The sequence below is a fragment of the Lissotriton helveticus genome, chromosome 4_1 (genome assembly GCF_964261635.1).
Source record: "Lissotriton helveticus chromosome 4_1, aLisHel1.1, whole genome shotgun sequence".
Taxonomy (NCBI): Eukaryota; Metazoa; Chordata; class Amphibia; order Caudata; family Salamandridae; genus Lissotriton; species Lissotriton helveticus.
Window position 1 is genome coordinate 820390388 of NC_136063.1, and position 27649 is coordinate 820418036.

At 55.7% G+C, this 27649-nt stretch overlaps 1 protein-coding gene across 1 annotated transcript in view; it reads left to right on the forward strand.

The window, feature by feature from the left end:
• Nucleotides 1–27649, forward strand: part of SMCHD1 (structural maintenance of chromosomes flexible hinge domain containing 1) — a 2317253-nt gene that overhangs the window by 1526982 nt on the left and 762622 nt on the right. Inside the window, exon 35 of the mRNA XM_078687460.1 lies at nt 16087–16174. Coding sequence (XP_078543586.1) covers nt 16087–16174 — 88 coding nt within the window. The remainder of the gene's footprint in view (nt 1–16086; nt 16175–27649) is intronic.

Here is a 27649-nt window from a genome sequence, read left to right on the forward strand (position 1 = left end):
TGTTGAATCTCTCAACAAGCCCATTGCACTGTGGGTGATAGGGTGTGGTAAATGTGTAATTTAGACCACACTCCTTCCACATTGCAGTCAAGTATCCTGACATGAAGTTTGCACCCCTGTCAGAGACAACCTCCTTAGGAAACCCCACTCAGGAGAAAACTCCAAGCAGGGCCCTGGCCACAACAGGAGCTGTAGTGGTCCTAAGGGGAATAGCTTCTGGATACCTGGTGGCATGATCCACTATCACCAGTATAAATCTGTGCCCAGATGCTGTTGGGAGGTCCATTGGTCCAACAATGTCTATCCCCACTCTTTCAAAGGGTACCCCCACCACAGGTAGTGGTATAAGGGGAGCCTTTGTTGTGCCACCTGATTTGCCACTGGCTTGGCAGGTGACACATGAGCGACACAACTCTTTGGTGTCTTCAGACATATGAGGCCAGTGAAAGTGTGGGGCAAGCCTGTCCCAAGTCTTGTTCTGGCCTAAGTGACCTGCAAGGGGAATCTCATGGGCTAAGGTGAGAAGGAAACCTCTAAGAGACAAGGGGATGACCAGCTCCTTGTAGCACCAGGTTTGGGGTCTCTTGCCTTAGAGTATAGGAGTCCATCATCCCAATATACCTTGTGGGCACCTGTAGCATTCCCTGCAGCCTCAGCAGCAGCCTGCTGTCTGAGGGGTTCAAGGGAGGAACAGTCTAACTGTGCCTGTCTCAGACCTGCCCTGGAAGGTCCCCCTGTCCCAAGAAACTCAACCTGTTCAGGTTCAAGCTCTTCTAGGACAGTTCCTTCTGGGGTCTTTGGGTCAGCCTCCTGAGAGGGTTGATCCTCAACCTGAGTCAGGGGGGAAGGCTCTGCCTTAACCCTACTGTTCTTCCTCTTGGGTAGTGTCTGGTCCCTTCTTCCAGGATCCAGCACTTGTTCAGCTGGGCATTTCTTGGCCTGTGACCTGGTCACAGCAAGGACATGTGAGGAGAGATCTAGCATTTCTACATGAGTCCTGTACTCCACATCTGACCACAGTGAGGAGTCCAAATCATTGCCCAAAAGACAATCTACTGGGAGGTCTGAACTAACTACAACCCTTTTGAGGCCAGTTACCCCTCCCCAGGAGAAATTAACAACTGCCATACTGTGATTGGTAGTGACATTGCTAGCATTGGTCACTAGGTAATCTGAACCTAGCATGATCTGGTCAGGGTCCACAAATGTTGGTGTCACCATGGTGACACTGGCACATGTGTCCCTGTAGGCCTGAGCCACTTTTCCATTGATTAAAGGCGTTTGCCTGTATTTGCCCAGAGTACTAGGACTTACAGTAGGGGTCATATCCATGTCCCCAGTACAAACAAGAACTGCCTGAGTAGGTATTCTGACTAAGTCAGAACCCACCTTAGTTCGCAGGGTTAACCCAACTATAGCCGTGGGAGGTACACTACCACTACTAACTGTACTAGGGGGTGCAGGTGTCTTAGAGACAGTAGTGGTAGGAGTTTGGCCTTTCTTGGTGCACTCACTAAACCAGTGAGTTTTACTTTTACAGAATTGGCGCCATGGTTTCTTAGGACCATCATTCTTCTTCTTTTGGGAATTCTGGGACCCACCCTCCTTAGATTGTTGGGGCCCTGTTGAAGACTTCTGGTCATTTGGCTTATTCTCATTATTACCCTTCTGGTCTGCTTTCTTCTGGCCACCACCCTGGTTCTGGTTTTGCTGCTTGACCCTGGTTCTGACCCATCTGTCTGCCTTCTTTCCCAATTCTTGGGGAGAGGTCAGATCTGAGTCAATCAGGTGCTGATGCAACAACTGGTTCTGACAATTATTTAAGATTTGCTCTCTCATAATTAGATTATACAATCCTGTGTAATCAGTAACTTTACTTCCCAGTAACCAGCCTTCCAAAGCCTTAGTGGCACAATCAACAAAGTCAGTCCAATCCTGAGCCTGAGTTTTCTGGGTGTCTCTGAACATTAACCTGTACTGTTCAGTTGTTCAGCCAAACCCATCAATCAGTGCAGTTTTCAGGACTTGGTAATCATTAGCATCCTCATCCCTAACAGTGAGGAGCTTATCTCTACCTTTGCCTTCAAAGGAGAGCCACAATATAGCTGCCCACTGACTCTGGGGTACCTGCTGTACTTTGCAGGCTCTCTCCAGAGCAGTTATCCACTTGTGGATATCTGAAAGAAACAGGTTAGTATTAGATTCCTTACCTTAGAATATCCCCAGGCGTCAGTCTGGATCCGGAAACTTTTGCGTAGCAGTACCCCTGCGCGTCGGTAGGCGTCGTCTGCAGGCGTCCCCTGCGGCTCCTCGGCGTCGTGCGCCGTGATGACGTCGCTGGAGTATATAGACGCCGCCTCCGCGTGCTGACGTCAGTTCTTCTTTTTTCCGCGCCAGTTAGCGCAGATCCGAAGAGCAGTACTCCGGTCTTTTGACCTAAGTGTTTGTTAACTCTAACTCTTTCAGGTGCCGGTAGGATGCCCGGTTTTAAAAGTTGTGACGGGTGCGACCGCCTGATGTCGGTCACCGACCACCATCGACTCTGCCTCCGGTGTCTGGGCGCGGACCACGACGTGGAGTCCTGCGTCGACTGCCGGGCCTTGACGAGTAAGGCTCGGCGGGAGCGGTCCCGCAAGGTACTCGAGCTCCGGGTGTCGGCCCCGCGTCGAGAGCGGTCCCGGTCCGGTCGGAGGTCGAGGGAGCGGTCGAGAGAACGGTCGCGGAGCCGCCACGAGCGCTCCATAAGTCGTCACCATTCCTCCGGTTCCTCAGGTAAGCGCAAGAAGTCGGGGCGTCGTCATCGTACCCCCGACTCCCCCCGACGCCCGCGTGATGCGGCCGGGGGTTCGGGTGTCCCCACCCCCGCGGCCCCGCGTGGGTCGCCGACGCCGTCTGCCCCATACCCGTCGGTCCCTGGGGAAGGCGCGTCGCGTGAGGAGATTGAGGAGTTCCTCATGGCCATGAGGGCGCTGTCTCCTCCGGCGGGGCCTACGGCGCCTGCGGGCCCGTCGGTCCCGTCTGGGGGCCCGAGCGGTTCGGGTGCACCTGCCCCGACGCCGCCGGCGGTTCCGGCCCCGGCGCCGCTGGGCCCTTCAGGGTCGTCGCCGGCTGGTCAACCGGCCTCTCCGGCGCCGATTCCATCGGGGCAACCCGTGGTGCCGCCTCCGCGCGGTGCCGTGACTCCGACGCCGGTTCCGGCCGGCGTCGGGTCTCCGGCGCCGCGCGGCGCCACCCCCATTCCCTCTCCGAATCTGGACGCGGAGTCGGACCGGCATCGTCCGACGCCGAGTCCGGCGCCGTTTGGGCCCCTTGGCTCTGAGGAGCCGGTCTACATCGTTGACTCAAACTATGGCGATGAGGACGATTATGGAGAGGGTTGGGAGGGGTCTGAGGACCCTCTGTCACGAGACTGCCAGTACGACGTGGACTGGGCAGGTGACTTGGGTGATGCCAGTGGTCTGGACGAATCGCCTAACCCTGGGTTTGTCTCGCCTCCCACTGTGGCGTCGGAGGCTGGGGCTGCCTATTCGGTGGTACTGATGAGGGCTGCCAAGGCCTTGAGCCTTGAGCTCCCCGTCGCTAAGGTGAAGCCTAACATCCTCACCGAGGTATTCAAACCGCAGTCATGCCCACAGGAGCCTCTGCTGCCGTTTAATGACGCCTTGACGGATGTCCTTTTGGGCACGTGGTCCAGGCCCGCTTCCGGTTCACCTGTTGATCGGAACGTTGCCAGGCGCCACCGTCCGTGTTCGGACGACCCTGCCTTCCTGTCCACCCATCCCTCCCCTGAGAGTCTGGTGATCCAGGCCTCCACTTCCCAGTCCGCATTTCCGTTGGCTCCGCCCGATCGGGAATCTAAGCGGTACGACCAGTATGGCAAGAAGGTCTTCTCGTCTCTGAGTGCGGGACTGCGGTCTTGCAATACCGCATGCCTCTTGGGCCGCTACACCCACTCTCTGTGGGATACGGTCGCAGAGTGCCTGCCGCACTGTCCGCAGGACGTACGGGACAAGCTCGGCCAGGCTTTGGTTGAAGGCCGGGACGCGGCGAGGTATTCCATACGGTGTGGTCTTGACACGACCGACTCGCTGGGCAGAGCGATGTCCACGACGGTGGCGATTCGTCGCCATGCTTGGCTGAGATCCGCCAACTTCTCGCCGGATGTCCAGAATGCCCTGATGGACATGCCATTCGATGGCAGTCGCCTGTTCGGCGACAAAGCGGACAACGCGCTTGAGCGCTTCAAGGACTCCAGGGTCACGTCCAAGTCCTTGGGTCTCTCGACCCAGCGCCAGCAAACGGGTTAGTTTCGCTCCTTTCGTGGCCACGGAAGGGGCGGTCCTGCACGTGCTGCCAGCCACGCACCGCAGAACGCTCCTCAGCGCGGTGGCGGCCGTGGATTCCGCCGTGGTGGCGGTCGGGGACAGCGGCGGGGTCAGTCCACACCTCCCCCCGCAGCAGCCTCCAAATCCTCCTAGTCCGAGCTTTCAGGCCCATGTGACGCCAGTGGGTGGCAGGGTTCGCCATCACCACTCCCGCTGGCGCACTATCACGTCGGACAGGTGGGTGCTGCAGCTCGTCCGAAGGGGCTACTCCCTCCCCTTCGAGACCACTCCTCCAGCCATGCCACCGCAGAACCACTGTGTGTCGGGGGACCACTTGACACTTCTGCAGGAGGAAGTTACGGCCCTCTTGGCCAAGGGGGCCATCGAGCGCGTTCCTGGGCCAGAAGTAGGGTGTGGTTGCTATTCCCACTACTTTCTGGTGCCCAAGAAGGACAAAGGGGGCCTACGTCCTATCTTGGATCTACGGAACGTCAATGGCTTCCTCCGGAAGGAGAAGTTCAAGATGTTGACTTTGGCTCAGGTCTTGGCTGCTCTAGACCCACAAGACTGGATGGTAGCGTTGGACTTGCAGGATGCGTATTTTCACATCCCCGTCCTGCCGGCCCACCGGCGTTACCTGCGGTTCACGGTAGGCCACGAGCACTTTCAGTTTATCGTGCTCCCTTTCGGCCTTACCAGCGCCCCACGGGTGTTCACGAAAGTGATGGCGGTGGTCGCAGCTCATCTGCGCCGGTTAGGGGTTTCAGTCTTCCCCTACCTCGACGACTGGTTGTTGAAGGCGGACTCGCCCCAAACAGTCGTCCACCACCTTCAGATGACGGCAGACCTCCTGCACGAGCTGGGGTTTTCCATCAATGTGCCGAAATCACACCTGTGTCCCTCTCAAAAGCTCCTTTTCATCGGAGCGGTTCTCGACTCGGCGCAGTTTCGGGTTTATCCTCCGGAACGGCGGGTCCGGGATATTCAGGCTCTGATTCCCATCTTTCAGCCGTTATCCCGGGTCTCGTCAGGTTGACGCTGCGGCTTCTGGGGCTGATGGCCTCCTGCATCCTTCTGGTGCATCACGCCAGGTGGCGGATGCGGGCTCTGCAGTGGGACCTGAAGTTTCAGTGGGCCCAGCATCAAGGCAACCTATCCGACCATGTCCTGATCTCGGAGGGCACTGCGAGACAGTTGCAGTGGTGGCTCCAGGACCGCGATTGGGTCAGAGGCAGATCCCTCTCCCTTCCCCAACCGGAGCACGTAGTTGTGATGGACGCGTCCCTCCAGGGCTGGGGAGGCCACTTGGGAGAGGCGGAGATCAGAGGCATCTGGTCTCCGGCGGAGTCCCGGCTCCACATCAACATGTTGGAGCTGCGGGCGATTCGCCTAGCACTGAAGGCATTCCTCCCCTTTGTCAACGGGAGTGTAGTGCAGGTGTTCACGGACAACACCACCGCCATGTGGTACTGCAACAAGCAGGGCGGAGTGGGGTCGTGGACCCTTTGCCAGGAGGCTCTGCGCCTCTGGCAATGGCTGGAACGTCAGGGCGTGACTCTGACGGTTCAACACCTGGCAGGTTCTCTGAACGCCAGGGCGGACGAACTCAGCCGTCGGTGCTCGGTGGATCACGAATGGCGTCTGAACTCGGACGTGGCGAAAGGCCTCTTTCTGCAATGGGGAGAGCCTTGGTTAGATCTATTCGCCACAGAAGAGAACGCGCAATGTCATCAGTTCTGCGCGTTGGAGTTTCCAAGACGGCACTCGCTCGGCGACGCCTTTCGGCGCGAGTGGAGTTGCGGTCTGTTGTACGCCTTTCCGCTAATACCACTTCTGCCCAGAGTGCTGAAGAAGATCAGGCGCGACCGGGCCCAAGTTATCCTTGTGGCTCCGGACTGGGCTCGAAGGTAATGGTATCCCGAGCTACTCAGCATGTCAGTCGGTCCCTCGATCCGCCTGCCCCTTCAGGAGGACCTTCTGTCGCAGCAGCAGGGGACGGTCCTCCACCCGAACCTGTCCAGTCTCCACCTCCATGCTTGGAGATTGAGCGGCGACAGTTGAGGCCATTTGACTTGCCTCCTGAAGTCTGTGATGTGATTCTGGCAGCCAGGCGTCCCTCCACAAAGTCGGTATACGCCTGCCGGTGGAACAGATTTGTGGCATGGTGCACAGCAAAGGCTGTGGATCCCCTTTCTGCCCCTCTTTCCGAGGTTCTCCTCTTCCTTCTTTCCCTTGCCCAGCAGGGCTCTGCTCTGGGCACTATCAAGGGCTACCTTTCTGACCTTTCTGACCTTTCGGAGGCTGCCTGATCAACCTTCTTTGTTCAAGTCCCCTATTGTAAATAGATTTCTAAAGGGCATCACTCACACGTTTCCTCCTGTTCCGTTTGTGATGCCTCAGTGGGACTTGAACCTGGTTCTTACGTTTCTGATGTGCCACTTCACAACTGTCCTCTTTGCCTTCTAACCTTGAAGACTGCTTTCCTGGTGGCCATCACCTCTGCCAGGAGAGTGAGTGAGCTCCAGGCCCTTTCTTGTACTCCACCTTTCCTTTCTGTCCATCCGGACAAAGTGGTGCTGCGTACCAAACCATCTTTCCTGCCCAAGGTTGTCACGGCCTTCCACATCGGGCAGTCTTATCACCTTGCCAACCTTCTTCCCGCCACCGCATCCCTCTAAAGAGCAAGAGCGGCTCCACCGTCTGGACCCAAAACGTGCGCTCTCATTTTACTTGGATCGCACACGCCAGTTCCGGGTGGATGACCAACTCTTTGTTGGTTACGTGGGCGCTAAGAAGGGGAAAGCAGTGCACAAGCGGACCATCTCCCGGTGGATCATCTTGTGTATCCAGGCATGCTACTCCTTGGCTAGAAAGGAGCCCCCTGTTGGATTACGGGCTCATTCCACCCGAGCCACGGCAACTACAACTGCCCTTGGCCGGGGTGTGCCCTTACAGGATATCTGTCAGGCAGCTACGTGGGCATCGCTGCACACGTTTGCAAGACACTACTGCCTGGACAGTCAAGTCCGGAGGGATGGCTTCTTTGGCCGTTCCGTCCTCCAGGACTTTCTGGTGTGATTATTGGTTCGCAGACCCACCACCGGGGTTGGTATTGCTGGGGTATCTATTCTAAGGTAAGGAATCTAATACTAACGTGTCTCTTTCAGATGCACAAGTTACTACTTGTGTAACGATATATCTGTAAGAGACATTAGTTAGTATTAGATTCCTTACCGACCCACCCATCCTCCCCGTTCTGCGAACCAATATCTAGGGTTAGGGTTGTCCCCTTTCAGGGCCCTAGTTTCAATGGCACCAGTGTTGGTTTTTTAACATGGCTCTGCGTTTCTGGCGCGGAAAAGCTGTGGCTAAGAACTGATGTCAGCACGCGGAGGCGGGGTCGAAGTACTTCGACGACGTCATCACGGCGCCGACGACGGACGCCGAGCCGCAGACGACGCCTACCGACGCAAAAGGGTACTGCTACGCAAAAATTTCCGGATCCAGTCTGCCGCCTGGGGATATTCTAAGGTAAGGAATCTAATACTAACTAATGTCTCTTACAGATATATCGTTACACAAGTAGTAACTTGTGCTTTATCCTGACTGAAACTCTGATACGAAACTCTGGACCTTCGACATCCTACTCGACGTAGAAGACTGAAGAATCTCCCTTGTGGTCAAGGAGTGACCACCCTGTGCATGCAGGCACCATCAAGCGGTGAAAGGTTTGCTTTGTCGACGCTCCTGCCGGAGCCCTAGCACTGAGCCTGACAAGACCTGACAAGACCTGACAAGACCCGGACTTCCAGACATCCAACAGACTGATCCACAGCCACAGCAAAGCTGAGACCCGTGGAGGCGAAGAGAGACGTGGGACCGGCTATCTTGGAAAGCCAGCGAATTGCTTTCCGTGCAACTTCTGAGGCACCCTCGAAGATGTGCATTGGGGATTGAGAAGCCCCAGCCCCGAGCACCAACTGCACCAAAGATCTGAAAGAAACAGGTTAGTATTAGATTCCTTACCTTAGAATATCCCCAGGCGTCAGTCTGGATCCGGAAACTTTTGCGTAGCAGTACCCCTGCGCGTCGGTAGGCGTCGTCTGCAGGCGTCCCCTGCGGCTCCGCGTCGTCGGCGTCGTGCGCCGTGATGACGTCGCTGGAGTATATAGACGCCGCCTCCGCGCGCTGACGTCAGTTCTTCTTTTTTCCGCGCCAGTTAGCGCAGATCCGAAGAGCAGTACTCCGGTCTTTTGACCAAGTTTTTTGTTAACTGATTGATCTTTACGGTGCCGGTAGGATGCCCGGTTTCAAGAGTTGTGACGAGTGCGACCGCATGATGTCGGTCACCGACCACCATCGACTCTGCCTCCGGTGTCTGGGCGCGGACCACGACGTGGAGTCCTGCGTCGACTGTCGGGCCTTGACTGGAAAAGCTAGGCGGGAGCGGTCCCGCAAGCTTCTCGAACTCCGGTTGTCGGCCCCGCGTCGAGAGCGGTCCCGGTCCGGTCGGAGGTCGAGGGAGCGGTCGAGGGAGCGGTCGCGGAGCCGCCATGGGCGCTCCGGGAGTCGCCACCATTCCTCCGGCTCGTCAGGTAAGCACAAGAAGTCGGGGCGTCGCCATCGCACCCCCGACTCCCCCCGACGCCCGCGTGCTGCGGCCGGGGGCTCGGGTGACCCCACCCCCGCGGTCCCGCATGGGTCGCCGACGCCGTCTGCCCCACACCTGTCGGTCCCTGGGGAAGGCGCGTCGCGTGAGGAGATCGAGGCCTTCCTCATTGCTATGAGGGCGAGGTCTTCTCCGGCGGGGCCTTCGGCGCCTGCGGGCCCGTCGGTCCCGTCTGGGGGCCCGAGCGGTTCGGGTGCTCCTGCCCCGGCGCCGCCGGTGGCTCCGGCCCCGGCGCCGCTGGTTCCCTCTGGTTCGTCGCCGGCTGGTCTCCCGGCCTCTCCGGCGTCGGTTCCTGTGGGCCAGCCCAGGGTACCGCCCCCGCGTGGTGCAGCGACTCCGCCGTCGGCTCCGGCCGGCGTCGGGTCCCCGGCACCGACGCCGCGCGGCGCCACCCCCCTTTCCTCCCCGACTCCGGACTCGGAGCCGGACCGGCGTCGGCCGACGCCGGACCCGACGCCGATGGGGCCTGTTGACCCCGATGTCTATATCGTCGACCCAGAATATGGGTATGACGAGGAGGAGTATGGTGAGGGTTGGGAGGGGTCTGAGGACCCTCTATCCCGTGCCTGCCAGTACGATGTGGACTGGGTAGGTGATCTGGGTGATGCCAGTGGCCTGGACGAGTCGCCCAACCCTGGGTTTGTCTCTCCGTCCCCTGTGGCGTCCGAGGCGGGTGCTGCCTATTCGGTGGTCCTGATGAGGGCTGCCAAGGCCTTACACCTTGAGCTCCCCGTCGCGAAGGTCAAACCGAATATCCTGACGGAAGTTTTTAAACCGCAGTCATGCCCCCAGGAGCCTCTGCTGCCGTTTAATGAGGCCCTGACGGATGTCCTTCTGGGCACCTGGTCCAGGCCCGCCTCTGGTGCGCCGGTTGACCGGAACGTTGCCAGGCGTCACCGTCCCTGCGCGGACGACCCTGCCTTCCTGTCCACCCATCCCTCCCCGGAGAGTCTGGTGATCCAGGCCTCCACTTCGCAGTCCGCATTTCCGTCGGCTCCGCCCGACCGGGAATCAAAGAGGTACGACCAATTCGGAAAGAAAGTGTTTTCCTCTTTGAGTGCTGGACTGCGGTCTTGTAACACCGCGTGCCTCTTGGGCCGCTACACCCACTCCCTGTGGGATACGGTCGAGGAGTGTTTGCCGCAATGCCCCCAGGAAGTGCGGGACAAGCTCACCCGGGCCTTTGTTGAAGGCCGGGATGCGGCGCGGTACTCGATCCGTTGTGGTCTGGACACCACGGACTCCCTGGGACGGGCCATGTCCACTACGGTGGCGATTCGTCGCCATGCCTGGCTGAGATCTGCCAACTTCTCACCAGACGTCCAAAATACGCTTATGGACATGCCATTTGATGGCAGTCGCCTATTTGGTGACAAAGCGGACCACGCGCTGGAGCGCTTCAAGGACTCCAGGGTCACGGCCAAGTCCTTGGGTCTCTCGACCCAGACCCAGCGCCAGCAGACGGGTTCGTTTCGGCCCTTTCGTGGCCAAGGGAGAGGAGGTCCCACACGTGCTGCCAGCCACGCGGCGCAGAGCGCTCCCCAGCGCGGTGGCGCCCGTGGTTTCCGCCGTGGTGGCGGTAGAGGCCAGCGTCGTGGTCAGTCCACGCCTCCCTCCGCTGCGGCATCCAAGCCTTCCTAGTCCGAGCTTTCGGGCTCACGTGACGCCAGTGGGTGGCAGGGTTCGCCATCACCACTCCCGCTGGCGCGCGATAACATCGGACAGGTGGGTGCTGCAGCTTGTCCGAAGGGGCTATGCCCTCCCCTTCGAGTCCACTCCTCCAGCCATGCCACCGCAGAACCACCGTGTGTCGGGGGACCACTTGACACTTCTGCAGGAGGAAGTTACGGCCCTCTTGGCCAAGGGGGCCATCGAGCGCGTTCCTGGGCCAGAAGTAGGGTGTGGTTGCTACTCCCACTACTTTCTGGTACCCAAGAAGGACAAGGGAGGCCTGCGTCCTATCTTGGATCTACGGAACGTCAACGGCTTCCTCCGGAAGGAGAAGTTCAAGATGTTGACTTTGGCTCAGGTCTTGGCTGCTCTAGACCCACAAGACTGGATGGTAGCGTTGGACTTGCAGGATGCGTACTTTCACATCCCCGTCCTGCCGGCCCACCGGCGTTACCTGCGGTTCACGGTAGGCCACGAGCATTTTCAGTTTATCGTGCTCCCATTCGGCCTTACCAGCGCCCCACGGGTGTTCACGAAAGTGATGGCGGTGGTCGCAGCTCATCTGCGCCGGTTAGGGGTTTCAGTCTTCCCCTACCTCGACGACTGGCTGTTGAAGGCGGGCTCGCCCCAGACAGTCGTCCACCACCTTCAGATGACGGCAGACCTCCTGCACGAGTTGGGGTTTTCCATCAATGTGCCGAAATCACACCTGTGTCCCTCTCAAAAGCTCCTTTTCATCGGAGCGGTTCTCGACTCGGCGCAGTTTCGGGTTTATCCCCCGGAACGGCGGGTCCGGGATATTCAGGCTCTGATTCCCATCTTTCAGCCGTTATCCCGGGTTTCGGTCAGGTTGACGCTGCGGCTTCTGGGGCTGATGGCCTCCTGCATCCTTCTGGTGCATCACGCCAGATGGCGGATGCGGGCTCTGCAGTGGGACCTGAAGTTTCAGTGGGCCCAGCATCAGGGCAACCTATCCGACCATGTCCTGATCTCGGAGGGCACTGCGAGACAGTTGCAGTGGTGGCTTACAGACCGCGATTGGGTCAGGGGCAGATCCCTCTCCCTTCCCCAGCCGGAGCACGTGGTTGTGACGGACGCGTCCCTCCAAGGCTGGGGTGGCCACTTGGGAGAGGCGGAGATCAGAGGCCTCTGGTCTCCGGCGGAGTCCCGGCTCCATATCAACATGTTGGAGCTGCGGGCGATTCGCCTGGCACTGAAGGCATTCCTCCCCTTTGTCAACGGGAGTGTAGTGCAGGTGTTCACGGACAACACCACCGCCATGTGGTACTGCAACAAACAGGGCGGTGTGGGGTCGTGGACCCTTTGCCAAGAGGCTCTGCGCCTCTGGCAATGGCTGGAACGTCAGGGCGTGACTCTGACGGTTCAACACCTGGCAGGTTCTCTGAACGCCAGGGCGGACGAACTCAGCCGTCGGTGCTCGGTGGATCACGAATGGCGTCTGAACTCGGATGTGGCGAGAGGCCTCTTTCAGCAATGGGGAGAGCCTTGGTTAGATCTATTCGCCACAGAAGAGAACGCGCAATGTCATCAGTTCTGCGCGTTGGAGTTTCCAAGACGGCACTCGCTCGGCGACGCCTTTCGGCGCGAGTGGAGTTGCGGTCTGTTGTACGCCTTTCCGCCTATACCACTTCTGCCCAGAGTGCTGAAGAAGATCAGGCGCGACCGGGCCCAAGTTATCCTTGTGGCTCCGGACTGGGCTCGAAGGTACTGGTATCCCGAGCTACTCAGCATGACAGTCGGTCCCTCGATCCGCCTGCCCCTTCAGGAGGACCTTCTGTCGCAGCAGCAGGGGACGGTCCTCCACCCGAACCTGTCCAGTCTCCACCTCCATGCGTGGAGATTGAGCGGCGACAGTTGAGGCCATTTGACTTGCCTCCTGAAGTCTGTGATGTCATTCTGGCAGCCAGGCGTCCCTCCACAAAGTCGGTATACGCCTGCCGGTGGAACAGATTTGTGGCATGGTGCACAGCGAAGGCTGTGGATCCCCTTTCTGCCCCTCTATCTGAGGTTCTCCTCTTCCTCCTTTCCCTTGCCCAGCAGGGCTCTGCTCTGGGCACTATCAAGGGCTATCTTTCTGCCCTTTCCGCCTTCTTGAGGCTACCTGATCAGCCATCTTTGTTCAAGTCCCCTATTGTGTTAAGATTCTTAAAGGGCATCACGCACATGTATCCTCCAGCTCCGTTCGTGATGCCTCAGTGGGACTTGAACCTGGTTTTGACTTTCCTGATGTGCGCTCCCTTTGAGCCCCTTCATTCCTGTCCTCTCCGTCTTCTCACCTTAAAGACGGCCTTCCTGGTAGCCATCACCTCTGCCAGGAGAGTGAGTGAGCTCCAGGCTCTTTCTGTTCAACCTCCTTTCTTGTCTGTTCATCCTGATAAGGTGGTTCTTCGGACCAGACCTTCTTTCCTGCCCAAGGTAGTCTCTGCTTTTCACATTGGGCAGTCCATCACCTTGCCCTCCTTCTTCCCGCCTCCGCATCCTTCAAAGGATGAAGAGCGGCTCCATCGTCTGGACCCAAAACGTGCGCTTTCATTCTATATGGATCGCACACGCCAGTTCCGGGTGGATGACCAACTGTTTGTTGGCTACGTGGGTGAGAAGAAGGGAAGGGCGGTACAGAAACGGACCATCTCTCGGTGGGTCGTCCTGTGCATCAAAGCATGCTACTCTTTGGCTCGGAAGGAGCCTCCTGTTGGGCTGAGGGCCCATTCCACTCGGGCCACGGCGGCTACTACTGCCCTGGGCCGGGGAGTCCCTTTGCAGGACATTTGCCAGGCGGCCACGTGGGCCTCGCTGCACACCTTTGCGAGGCACTACTGCCTGGACAGTCAAGTCCGGAGGGATGGCTTCTTTGGCCGTTCGGTCCTCCAGGACTTTCTGGTGTAGGTTGTATTGGTTCGCAGACCCACCACCGGGGTTGGTATTGCTGGGGTATCTATTCTAAGGTAAGGAATCTAATACTAACCTGTTTCTTTCAGATGAACAAGTTACTTACCTTCGGTAACGATATATCTGTAAGAAACAGTAGTTAGTATTAGATTCCTTACCGCCCCGCCCATCCTCCCCGTTCTGCGAACTGATACCTAGGGTTAGGGACATCCCTTTCAGGGCCCTAGTTTCAAATGGCACCAGTGTTGGTTCTCACATGGCTCTGCGTGTTCTGGCGCGGAAAAGCTGTGTGCAAAGAACTGACGTCAGCGCGCGGAGGCGGCGTCTATATACTCCAGCGACGTCATCACGGCGCACGACGCCGACGACGCGGAGCCGCAGGGGACGCCTGCAGACGACGCCTACCGACGCGCAGGGGTACTGCTACGCAAAAGTTTCCGGATCCAGACTGACGCCTGGGGATATTCTAAGGTAAGGAATCTAATACTAACTACTGTTTCTTACAGATATATCGTTACCGAAGGTAAGTAACTTGTTCATCACCTCTCCACACTCATCGAGTGCTGCGTGGGGCCCCTTTGCATTTTCCGGCTCGACGCGTCTGTCCGGTCACTTGCCCGTTGGCTAGTGGCCTCTGTGACGATGAAACCCGAAATCTACACTGCTGGTCTGGTTGCTCCAGACTGGCCCTTGCTTCCCAGCGAAGGAGAAGCCCCTCAGTCCCTGCTGGCTTGAGTAAGAAGCCCTCTTAGAATCCTGCGTGGGTTGCCTTTACCAAGGCTTGTTGACTCCAATCCGAAAGCCGACAACGCCGAAAGCAAGAGCCTTCGTGGGACAGTCCGTGCCCAGCCCCTGGTAGTCTTCGACACCTCCTGGTCCACGTGGCAGCAGAGACAAGCTTCACGACATCGCCTGATTGCTCCCCGACATCGCCTGGTTCCTTCCTGGTTCCATCCTGGTCACTGGCTAGTGACCCAGAATCTGTCCCCTCTCCTTCAGGTACTCCTCATCTTCGATCCGCCCTTGGATCCAACCGGACTCTTCTCTCCTGGTCGCCTGCAGCATCTTTTCTCCAAGGCTCCATAGGAATCCACAACGAAGCCCGACACACTTTGGGACCTATGCACCCGCTTCCTGTGGGTGAGGTAACGCGAGTATTTCGGTGCTCCTGTGAAGATTGACTATCCTAGTGTCCTAGTTTTAAGTGGTTAGTTCCTAGTCCAGTCGGAAGACTCCTAAATCTTTAACTATCTAACTTTACGCACGTATTGACTTCTATGTGTGCACGCGTGTGCATTTAGACGCTGCACCCGCATCCCGTGGGCCTCCTGTTTCCTAACTACTGTTAGTCCAGTGTAGCCCCAGCGATTCCCAAGGCCCTAGGCCTTACAACTGTTCGTGACGTGGTTCTTATACCACTATTTTAGTATATGGTTTAGCGGGCCACCAGGGCCTATCCATATTTGTGCAACTTATTGTATGTTATATTGAGTTACTTATTATGCGCTTGTGCCTCTGCCCTCATAAGGAGTTCAGAGGATTGATTTAGAAATAAATACATATATTTTGAATATATAACCTGTGTGGTGTCCTTTCATTTGGTATTAAAGGGATTGCATATGGTAAAACAGCTGGCTTCACATGCCCTCTTGAGTTTAGCCTAAGACTGCTTTTGTCCATGCAACCACTAGGATAGCTGGTCTATAAGGTTGACTTTACAACCATCACCATAAGGGTTGTTTGGACTGGTGCAAGGTGCTCACTAGAATAGTGAACATCATATACCAGGCCAACTTCTGACAACTTACCTTCTTCTTCTGGTAGGGACTATATATTTGCAGTTTCCGACTCACCCTCCTATACTCTTTTTCCCATTGAAGCATCACTGTTGACGCTATCCATCCCCTGTTGTTCAGGTTTTCTGCTTTGTCACTTTTAGTTCCTTGCTTTATTTTGTTGTTTAGTTTTTTTTGTAATGTTGGGATAATGTTCTTTAAGGAAGCCTGGAAGATTCATTTATCTTTTTGTTAAGATTGCAACATGGATTTTTTTTCAATTGTTTCTGCACGCTTTGATGTATGATCTAACAATTCTGTTGTCATGTTTGAATATCGGTGGTGAAAGTACTCTAAATTTCAAAATGACTGAAATTAAATTAGTGAATTATCTGACACACAGCTGTGGTTGCAGGGTCTGACTATTTCCATACTACATACAGTAGGTTAAGTGTGTGACATGCTTTGTGTGTGAGATCACTGACTAGTTGTCTGAAGTCAGGGGAGTTCAGGTTTTTAACAAGACCTGCCTTTTGCTTGTCTATCTGTTTTTTATAACTTTTTTCTGGTTTGTTGCAACTTTGGTAATTATGTTAAAAAATGTGTATTTTTCTACACACATCATTTTGCTTCACTTTGGCTCTGTTATCTTGTTTTTCTAAAATAGTCAAGACCATTTAATTAACCTTAATTAAACTTGTGTGCATTATTAAAAGTATGTTTTTTTTATTATTAGGGATAAATTAATACCGGAAAGAGTGGATCGATACAACATCCAGTTTGTCCTTGCGGTTGACAAAACAAATTCGCTATACAGTCAGCAGGTTTGTTTCAGTTAGTGTGTGATGATAATGTACCATAAGACCAAATTTCTCTGTTTTGAAAAAGATTTTTCATGCTGCTGGTATTTATTTTAGCTTTCTTTATCCAAATTCCCTTTACAGTGTTGTATAAAACCGGGTCATGGTTCGTAGTCTCAAACTTCAGATGAGGACTTCTAAACCGGTATCTAATGGTTCTAGACACTGAGTGTGCACACTGCCCTTCTCCTGGAATTTTAGTTCAGCTCCACATTTATGCTGGTACGTCCAGCCTCCTTTCCTCCATACTTATTGGTCGCTTAGTGAGGCTTGTGTTACTTATGCATTTTCCCATGTACAAAGCACACAAATAGATAAGGCAAGGGTCATATGTTGCACAACTATATCTATGCCCTATCCTCTGCCTCACATGTTTGCGTCAAAATCTCCAGGCACTCTCTAGGTGTAGCCTGGGCATCAGAAAGAAACACATTAGTGTTAGATGCCTCACCGTAGAATATCCCCAGGCGTCAGACTGGATCCGGAAAGTTTTCGCTAGCAGTACCTCTGCGCGTCAGTAGGTGGCGTTGTACGACTCTGCGTCCGTCGCCGGCGTCGTATGCGCCAAGATGACGTCACAGAGACCAGTTAGGTGCCACCCATGCCCGCTGACGTCAGTTCTTTCTATTTCAGTGCCAGTAAGCGCAGATCCGGTTAGAGCACGTACCTTAGTCACTTTTTGAAAATCTTTTTGAGACTTCTGTCTCCTGTAATTTGGAATCTACTCTGGTGCACAGGGATGCCTGGTTTTAAGTCTAGCGGAGCCTGCCATCTCAATATGGCGGTGGCGGATCCCCACGACATCTGTCTCTACTGCATGGAGAACAACCACAACTCCCGGTCCTGTATGGACTGTCGGGCCATGCCCCGAAGGCCTTGAGGGAGCGGCACAAGAAGCTGCTTGAGGTCCAGCACTCGTCCCAGCGCCGTTCACGGTCCAGGGGCGGCTCCAGAGAACGCTTGCGGGGCCATCGCTCCATGGGTTCTAAGTCTTCACCCTCGGATTCGGGTAAGAGAAGACACAAAAAGAAGTCGAAGAAGCGTTGTCGCTCTCCAACGTCCCCCCATCGGTCTCCAGATGCGGACGAGTGGGACAGGGGTTCTGCCCCTGCGGGTCCTTCGGAGCCCGGGAGTCCCACGGCCTACCCACCTTACCCAGGTCCGTCTGCGACTCCCGCACAGGTGCAAGAATTTCTTGCTATCATGGACCTCCTGTTTAGGCCTCGGGCTCCTGCTGGCGCGCCCTCGGGCCCCACGGTCCCGCGTCAGGATCCAGTCGGCGGCTACGGCCCCGGCGTCGCGGAATCCTGCGCCGCTGGCTCTGGCCACGGAGCCTCAAGGTCCCACGATGCCGGCTCCGGCCCCAGCGCCACCCTCGGCTCCGCCTCCGGCGCCGCAGTGGATGCCATTGGTTCTGCCCCGGTTCCAGGACAATTTTGTTCCTATTTGGGATCCACATTGGGACACTGCGCCGGTTCAGCCCCATCTGGCACCGATTCCGATGCCGTTTGTTCCTTCCCCAGCCCCTACCCTGCCGCCGCGGTCTGTACCACATGCGGCGGAGGTGTAGGACGACTGGGAGTGGTCCGAGGACCCTCTTGCTTGTCAATGTGACTCTGAGCAGGACTGGGCAGACGAGTTAGAGGAGACCGGCGACCTTGATGTCTCCTCTGATCCGGGGTTTGCCTCTCCTCCGCCTACCATGGAGGAGGGCGCTTCTTACATGGCGGTGCTCTGACGGGCAGCTGAGGTCCTCAACCTTGACCTCCCTACGGTTGCCATAAAAACTAATCACCTCACTGAGGTGCTCCAGACGTCTTCCACTTTGTCAGAGCCCCTGCTGCCATTTAATGACGCCCTCACTGACGTCTTACTGGGTACTTGGTCGCGGCCAGCCACAGGGGCCCCTGTGGATGAGAACGTCGCAAGGCGTCATCGCCCGGCGACGGGTGACCCTGCCTTTCTGACCACTCATCCTACGCCCGAGAGCCTGGTCATCCAAGCTTCGACGTCCCAGAGTGCCTTTACCACATCTCCGCCAGATAACGACTCTGAGAAGCTGGAGCAGTTCGACAAGCGGTTGTTCTCTTCTGCCAGCTTAGGACTGCGGTCGGTGAACACCGCATGCCTATTGGGTCGCTATTCCCACGCGGTGTGGGATACCGTTGCACAGGTGTTGCCTCAGTGTCCTGAAGAGACCCAAGCTGTGCTGTCCCAAGCTGTTGCCGAGGATAAAGATGCGGCTAAGTTCGCCATTCGGTGTGGTTTGGACAACGCGGACTCACTAGGTAGAGCAATTTCTACAACTGTGGCGCTTCGTCGCCAAGCCTGGTTGAGATCTACCGGGTTCTCGCCAGATGTCCAGAGCTCTCTCATTGAAATGCCCTTTGATGGCACTCGCCTGTTTGGCGATAAAGCCGAAAGTGCGCTGGAGTGTTTTACGGACTTGCAGGCCACAGCCAAGTCCTTAGGTCTTTTCCCGAAAAGCCCAGCCACTCCTGGTTTTCGTTCCTTTCTTGGCAAAGGAAAGGGCACCCAGGCACGTTCCTTCAGCAAGCCTGTGGAGAACTAGCCTCAGCGCAGGTGCGGTTTCTGCAGGGGCGGGTCTGGGAATCAGCGTGGGGGTCAGTCCACCTCCGCCCCGCTGCTTCTACGTCCAAACCTTCCTATCCAAGCTTTGGGGGGCACCCCACGCCAGTGAGTGGCAGGATCCGCCATCACCTCCCCCACTGGCACTCTATCACATCGGACAAGTGGGTGTTGCAGATAACCTGCAAGGGTTACTCCCTTCCCTTTCAGTCCACCTCTCCAGCCAAGCCATCTCAGTACCACTGCATGTCAGGGGAACACTAGACACTTTTCTGGCAGGAAGTCACAACCCTCTTGGCCAAGGGGGCCATCGAGTGCGTTCCTGGGCCAGAAGCAGGGAGTGGTTGTTATTCCCACTACTTTCTGGTCCCCAAGAAGGACAAAGGTAGTCTGCGTCCCATCTTGGACCTCCGGAACATCAATCTCTTCCTCCGGAAGGAGAAGTTCAAGATGCTGACTTTGGCTCAGGTCTTGGCTGCCCTCGACCCTGGAGACTTGATGGTAGCATATTTTCACATCCCCGTCCTGCCGGCCCACCGGCGTTACCTGCGGTTCACGGTAGGCCAGGAGCATTTTCAGTTTGCCGTGCTCCCATTCGGGCTTACCAGCGCCCCACGGGTGTTCACGAAAGTGATGGCGGTAATCGCAGCTCATCTGCGCAGGTCAGGGGTTTCAGTCTTCCCCTACCTCAAAGACTGGTTGTTGAAGGCGGGCTCGCCCCAGGCAGTCGTCTCCCACCTTCAGACTACGGCCGACCTTCTGCATTTGCTGGGGTTCTCCATCAACGTGCCGAAGTCGCACCTGAGTCCCTCTCAGAAGCTCCCCTTCAGCGGAGCGGTTCTGGATTCAATGCAGTTTCGGGTCTATCCTCCTGAGCAGCGAGTCCGGGATATTCAGGCTATGATTCCGATCTTTCAGGCTCTATCCCGGGTTTCAGTCAGGATGACCCTCCGGTTCCTGGGCCTGATGGCCTCCTGCATCCTGCTAGTGCAACATGCCAGACGGCATATGCGGGCTCTGCAGTGGGACCTGAAGTTCCAGTGGGCGCAGCATCAGGGCAACCTGTCCGATCATGTCCAGATCTCGGAGGGCACTGCACGACAATTGCAGTGGTGGCTCACAAAACGCGATTAGGTCAATGGCAGATCCCTCCCCTTTCCCCAACTGGAGCACACAGTGGTGACCGAGGCGTCCCTCCTGGGATCAGGAAGCCACTTGGGAGAGGCGAAGATCAGAGGCCTCTGGTCTCCGGCAGAGTCCCGGCTCCATATGAACCTTCTGGAGCTTCGGTTGATCCGACTTGCACTGAAGGCACTCCTTCCCCCTGTCCGGGCAAGTGTAGTGCAGGTGGTCACGGACAACACCACCGCCATGTGGTATTGCAACAAACAGGGCGGGTGGGGTCCTGGACCCTATGTCAGGAGGCTCTGCGCCTTTGGATGTGCTGGAACATCAAGGCATTACCTTGGTGGTTCAACACCTGGCAGGTTCTCTGAACGCCAGGGTGGACGAACTCAGCCGCCGGTGCTTGATGGATCACGAATGGCGTCTGTTCTCGGACGTAGCGCAAGGTCTCTTTCAGCAGTGGTTAGATCTATTCGCCACTCAAGAGAAAGCGCAATGTCATCAGTTCTGCGCGTTGAAATTTCCAAGGCGGCACTCGCTAGGCAACGCTTTTCTTCGCGAGTGGAGTTGCGGTCTATTGTACGCCTTTCCGCCTATACCACTAATGCCCAGAGTGCTGAAGAAGATTTGGCGCGACCGGGCACAAGTCATCCTTGTGGCTCCGGATTGGGCACGAAGATACTGGTATCCCAAGCTTCTCAGCATGGCGATCGATCCCCTGATCCGACTTCCTCTTTGGGAGGATCTTCTGTCGCTGCAGCAGGGGACGGTCTTCCACCCGAACATGTCCAGCCTCCAACTCCATGCGTGGAGATTGAATGGCAACAGTTGACGGCTTTCGATCTTTCTCCCGAAGTGTGTGATGTCATTCTGGCAGCCAGGCGTCCCTCCACTAAAACGGTATATGCCTGCAGGTGGAATCCATTTGTGGCATGGTGCACAGCAAAGGCTGTGGATCTCCTTTCTGCCCCTCTTTCAGAAGTTCTTCTGGTCATCCTTTATCTGGCCCAGCAGGGCTCTGCTCTGGGCACTATCAATGGCTATCTCTCAGCCATTTCCGCCTTTTTAAGGCTTCCAGATCAGCCTTCTCTTTTTTTAAGTCCCCTATTTTTGTCGTTTCTTGAAGGGCATCACACACATGTTCACTCCGGTCTTTTTTATAATGCCTCAGTGGGACTTGAATCTTGTGTTGACTTATTTGATATGCGCTCCCTTTGAGCCGCTTCACAACTGTCTTGTACGTCTTCTCACCTTAAAGACTGCTTTCCTGGTTGCTGTGACCTCTGCCAGAAGAGTGAGTGAGCTCCAGGCCCTTTCTTTTAAACCTCCTTTCCTTTCTGTTCATCCCGACAAAGTGATGTAAAGTAACCATCCTTCTTTTCTGCCCAAGGTTGTCCTGCCCTTCCACATCGGGCAAACCATCACTTTGCCCACCTTCTTTCCGCCTCCGCATCCTTAGGAAGAGAGGCTCCACCGTCTGGACCCAAAACGTGCACTCTCGTTCTATCTGAAGCGCACACTACAGTTCCGGGTGGATGATCAACTCTTTGTTGGCTACGTGGGTGCCAAGAAAGGTTGGGCTGTGCACAAACAAACCATCTCTCGGTGGGTCGTTCTGTGTATTAAAGCCTGTTACTCCTTGGCTAAGATGGAGCCTCCTGTGGGGCTGCATGCCCATTCTACTCGGGCGACAGCAGCCACTACTGCTCTGGGACGGGAAGTCCCTTTGCAGGATATCTGTCAGGCAGCTACATGGTCCTTGCTGCATACCTTTACCAAGCATTATTGCCTTGACAGCCAAGTCCGGAGAGACGGCATCTTTGGCCGTTCTGTCCTCCGGGATTTTCTGGTGTGATCTTAGTTTGCAGACCCCCCACTGGGGTTGGTATTGCTGGGGTATCTATTCTACGGTAAGGAATCTAACACTAAAGTGTTTCTTTCAGATGAACAAGTTACTTACCTTCGGTAACGATATATCTCTAAGAAACATTAGTTAGTGTTAGATTCCTTACCACCCCACCCATCCTCCCCGTTCTGCAAACTGATTTCTAGGGTTAAGGTCATCTCTTTTAGGGCCCTATTTTTATGCACCAGCGGTCAGTATCTTGCATGGCTCTGCGTTCCTGGCGCAGAAAGTCGTGTACAGAACTGACGTCAATGGACATGGGTGGCGCCTAAGTAGTCTCCGTGACGTCATCTCGGCGCATACAACGCCACCAACGGACGCGGAGCCGTACAACGCCACCTACTGACCCGCAGAGGTACTGCTAGCGAAAACTTTCCATATCCAGTCTGACGCCTGGGGATATTCTACGATAAGGAATCTAACACTAACTAATGTTTCTTACAGATATATCGTTACTGAAGGTAAGTAACTTGTTCATTGTGGTCAGTCTTAAATTCTTGACTTGTAATTCATTTTAGGTGCAATATGACTGTAGTCATGACTCCGCCTGTCCAGGAAGTGATGTCACCGGCCTACATAGGTCACTACTGTAGGAAGGTGGATATCTGACTATGGTTACCCCCAACTTTTTGCCTGGTGTTTTGCTGGTTTTTGACTTAGTTGGCCTGGGATCCTGCTATTCAGGACCCCAGGCTTCCTGCTCTCTCTGTTAAAATGGACTCCATGTACCCTAGGTACATATCTAATTGGATACTGAGTCACCTTATCAGTCCCTGTACAGTATACCTTAGGTATCCAGGGCATAGGTGTACCCAGGGCCTACCAGGGGCTGAAGCATGTATTATTCCACCCCTGGCTGGCCATCCAAAATTGAAACAACTGGCTGCAAGACAGCTGGGGCAAGGTGGTGTAATCACCAGAGGTGTGGCGCCGCGGCCAGGGCGACTGACGCTGAAATCTGGGGACCATGGTTCGATCCCCGGCTCCGGCGGCAGGTTAACCCAGCACCATGTGACTCTGGGCAATAGCTCGCTTAATCTTCCCGACGGCCCCCCAGCGCCTAGAGACCCTTACGGGTGATTGTGCGCTTTACAAATGTGGACTTTACTTTACTTTACTTACCCTTTGCTGTAGATATAGTATACCTATATCTAAACCTAAAATGGACACATATATTCCTATCAGTCACTCCTATGGAAGGCCTTATCAATCCTGAAGGCAGAGTGCTTGGAATTATGTGAGATGGTGCTCTGGCATGAGCTGAGCCCGTTTGCAGCTGCCGGAACCAAGTCCTAATAGCTGTTCCATGATAACGCTATACCATATACTTTTAAGTGCATTATCAACCTCGTGGTTAAATGCTAACTATGGTATAACATTATCAAAACATGTTGAGTAAGGTGTCATACGAATAGGAATACTACCCCCTCGCCAATTCTGGCGACGGGGGTAGCAGTCCACCCTTCTAGAGGGACACGACATGTATGTAACCGTGAACCCCGGTTAAAGTTAACTCGAGCCTTGGCAACACAAAATTGATGCTGCCACCACAGACACAAGTCTGACCTCCTGCTGCTGGGAGTCCTTCCAGCGAGGACGGCTTGGACAAAGGGTTTCCTGCCTTGGGAGGTGCTAGCACCACCCCAGACAGGATTTTGTGTATTGGGTGGGATAGGCTTGAAAGGAATGAGACATGCCTGGGGCACACAAGGTGCCCTGTGCATACACCGGTTCAAACCAGTTGCTGAGGCATCCCTGCCCCAGCTCTGGTGGGAAACCGGGCAAAGGATAGGGGGTGTAACCACCCCCCTTCCTGGTCCCACCCAGGGGAGGGACCTAGTCAGTAGTGCAGCCCCCTTTAGCAGGATAAAGGTAGGAGCTGGTCCCATTCCAAATTAGTATATCCTGAACTATTCAACAACAAGAAACTCTGGCCTTCGACGTTCTGCTCCACAGAAGACTGAAGAATCTCCCTTGTGGACAAGGAGTGTCCACCCTGCAACTGCAGGCACCATCAAGCGTCCAGCGGCTTCCCTTTGTCGTCTTCCCTCGAGGATCCAGACTTCAGAGCCCGACGAGACCCGGATTCCCAGACCTCTCCGACCTCAACTCACATCTGCAGCAAAGCTGAGACCCGTGGGTGCGACGAGACACGTGGGACCGGCCATCTTGAACGAACCTGCACTTCGCTTCCAGCACGACTCCCGAGGTAAACTCGACCAAGTGCTTTGGGGACTGAGAAGCCCCATCCCCGAGCAGCCCCTGCACCGAAGATCAGCCTTCCAGCATCCACAAGATCTGCGTGGGGCCCTTCTGCTTTGTTGCTGCTCGACGCGTTGTCTGGTCACTTGCCGGCTGGCTAGTGGCATCCTAGACGACGAACCTTTGAATCTTTGCTGCTGGTCTGGTTGCTCCAGACTGGCCCTTGCTCCCTTCCAAAAGAGGGGCACCCCAGACTCTCCTACTCCGCACCAGACGCTTTCTTCACTCACCGCGTGGGTTGCCTTTGCCAAGGCCTGTTGACGCCGATTCTGGATCCAACACCGCCGACAGCGAGAGCCTGCGTGGGACAGCTTGTGCCTCCATCCTGGTCGTCGAAGACACCACCGGGTCCACGTGGCTGCAGAGTCAAGCGCCCACTATTCACCTGATCGAGACGACGACATCTGGTTCCACTCCAGTCACTGGCTAGTGACTGTGAACATTGTCCCCTCTGCTTTCAGGTCTTCTTCTTCAACAATCCACCCTTGGATTGCACCGGACATCTTCCTCCTGGTCGCCTGCAGCATCTTTCCTTTCAGGCTCCATAGACTTCAACGCGAGAACCCGACGCACTTTGACACCTGTGCACCCGCAGTCCGTGGGTGAGGTAACAAGAGCATTTCGGTGCTCACGGGTAGTCTAACTGTCCTAGTGTCCAGTTCCACAGTCGTTGTTGTCCTAACTAGTCAGGATTGTCCGTACTCACCTTTAACTTGAACTGTACTGTCCATAGACGTCGTTACGCATCTCGCGTGTGAGTTCACACTCTGCACACGCGTCCCGTGGGCCTCCTATTACTTACCTAAGGTGAAGATAGCGTAGTCCTAGCGAACCTCCAGCCCCTGGACAGCTCCATTCCTTTTATCGACTCTCACATTCCACTTACTTAGTATATGGTTTGTCGTGCCTCTAAGGCACCATTGGAAATCTGTGCAACTTGTCGTATTTTTCTTAAGAGATTGTCATGTGCTTAGCCCTCTGACCTCATAAAGAGTTCAGAGGTGTTGTTATTAATAAATATACTGTTTATTTTCATAACAACCTGTGTGGTGTCCTTTCATCTGGTATTCAAGGGGTCATATTGTGGTAAAACAGCTGGCTTCACATGCCAAAAGAGTTTAGCCTAAGACTGCTTTGTCCATGCTACCATTAGGATAGCTGGTCTATAAGGTTGACTTACAACCAATCACCATAAGGGTTGTTTGGACTGATACAAGGTGATCACTAGAACTAGTGAGCATCATATATCAGGCCAACTTCTCACACCCGTTGGTTTGAAGAATGCACCTGCCACTTTCCAAAGGTTGGTGAATCAAGTTCTCACAGGACTGGATGACTATTGTGCAGCTTATCTAGATGATATTCCTAGCAGAGGGTCCACAACCCCACCCCGCCTTGTTTGTTGCAGTACCACATGGCGGTGGTGATGTTCGTGAACACCTACACTACACTCCCCAGGACAGAGGGGAGGAATGCCTTCAGTGCAAGTCGGATCGCCCGCAGCTCCAGAAGGTTGATGTGGAGCTGGGACTCCGCCGGAGACCAGAGGCCTCTGATCTCAGCCTCTCCCATGTGGCCCCCCCAGCCCTGGAGGGATGCATCCGTCACAACTACGTGCTCCGGTTGGGGTAGGGAAAGGGATCTGCCGCTGACCCAATCGCGGTCCGTGAGCCACCACTGCAACTGTCTTGCAGTGCCCTCCGAGATCAAGACATGGTCGGACAAGTTGCCCTGATGCTGGGCCCACTGAAACTTCAGGTCCCACTGCGGAGCCCGCATCCGCCACCTGGCGTGATGCACCAGAAGGATGCAGGAGGCCATCAGCCCCAGAAGCCGCAGCGTCAACCTGACCGAAACTCGGTATAAAGGCTGAAAGATCGGAATCCGAGCCTGAATATCCCGAACCCGCTGTTCGGGAGGATAAACCCGAAATTGCGCCGAGTCTAGAACCGCTCCGATGAAGAGGAGCTTTTGAGAGGGACACAGGTGTGACTTCGGCACATTGATGGAGAACCCCAGCAGGTGCAGTAGGTCGGCCGTAGTCTGGAGGTGGCTGACGACTGTATGGGGCGAGCCCGCCTTCAACAACCATTCGTCGAGGTAGGGGAAGACTGAAACCCCTAACCTGCGCAGATGAGCTGCGACCACCGCCCTCACTTTCGTGAACACCCGTGGGGCGTTGGTAAGGCCGAAGAGGAGCCCGGTAAACTGAAAGTGCTCGTGGCCTACCGTGAACCGCAGGTAACGCCGGTGGGCCGGCAGGACAGGGATGTGGAAATAGGCGTCCTGCAAGTCCAACGCTACCATCCAGTCTCCTGGGTCTAGGGCAGCCAAGACCTGAGCCAAAGTCAGCATCTTGAACTTCTCCTTCCGGAGGAAGCCGTTGACGTTCCGTAGGTCCAAGATAGCGCGTAGGACCCCTTTGCCCTTCTTGGGGTACCAGAAAGTAGTGGGAGTAACAACCACACCCTACTTCCGTCCCAGGAACGCGCTCGATGGCCCCCTTGGCCAAGAGGGCCGTAACTTCCTCTTGCAGAAGTCGCAAGTGATCCCCCGACACGCGGTGGTATTGCGGTGGCATGGCTGGAGGGGTCGCCTCGAAGGGGAGGGAGTAGCCACTTCGGACGATTTGCAGCACCCACATGTCCGACGTGACAGTGCGCCAGTGGAAGTGTGATGGCGAACCCTGCCCCCCACTGGCGTCACATGGGCCTGAAAGCACGGACTAGGAGGGTTTTGAGGCGGATGCTGCAGGGGAAGGTGTGGACTGGCCTTGCCATTGTCCCCGACCGCCGCCACAGCGGTTTCCACGGCCGCCACCGCGCTGTGTATTAGCCTGCGGTGCGTGGCTGGCAGCACGTGTAGGAGCGCCCCTTTCTTGGCCACGAAAGGAGCGAAAGGCACCCGTTTGCTGGCGTGGGGCCGAGAGGCCCAAGGACTTGGCGGTAGCCCTGGAGTCCTTAAAAGGCTCAAGCGCATGGTCTGCCTTGTCGCCAAAGAGGCGACGGCCATCAAACGGCATGTCCAGAAGGGTGGCCTGGACATCGGCCGAAAAGTTGGCGGTCTTCAACCAGGCGTGGCTTCGAACCGCCACCGTTGTTGCCATCGCTCTGCCCAGCTGCAAGGGCTTGGGTGAGTTTAGTCCGGGCCTCCTCCGGACATTGTGGCAGCACGTCTGCGACCGTGTCCCACAGGGTGTGGGTGTAGCGGCCCAAGAGGCATGCGGTATTGACTGACCGCAGTCCCAAACTCAGGGATGAGAACACTTTCTTTCCGAATTGTTCGTACCTCTTGGATTCCCGATCGGGCGGAGCCGTCGGGAATGCAGTCTGGGAAGTGGAGGCCTGGATGACCAGGCTCTCGGGGGTGGGATGGGTGGACAAAAAGCAAGGGTCGCCCGTGGCCGGGCGGTAGTGTCTGGCCACGTTCCTACGCACAGGCTGACCTGTGGCGGGGTTGGACCAAGTGCCCACAAGAACGTCACACAAGGCCTCATTAAACGGCAGCAGAGGCTCAGTGGAGCATGCTTGCGGTTTAAGGACCTCAGTGAGGAGGTA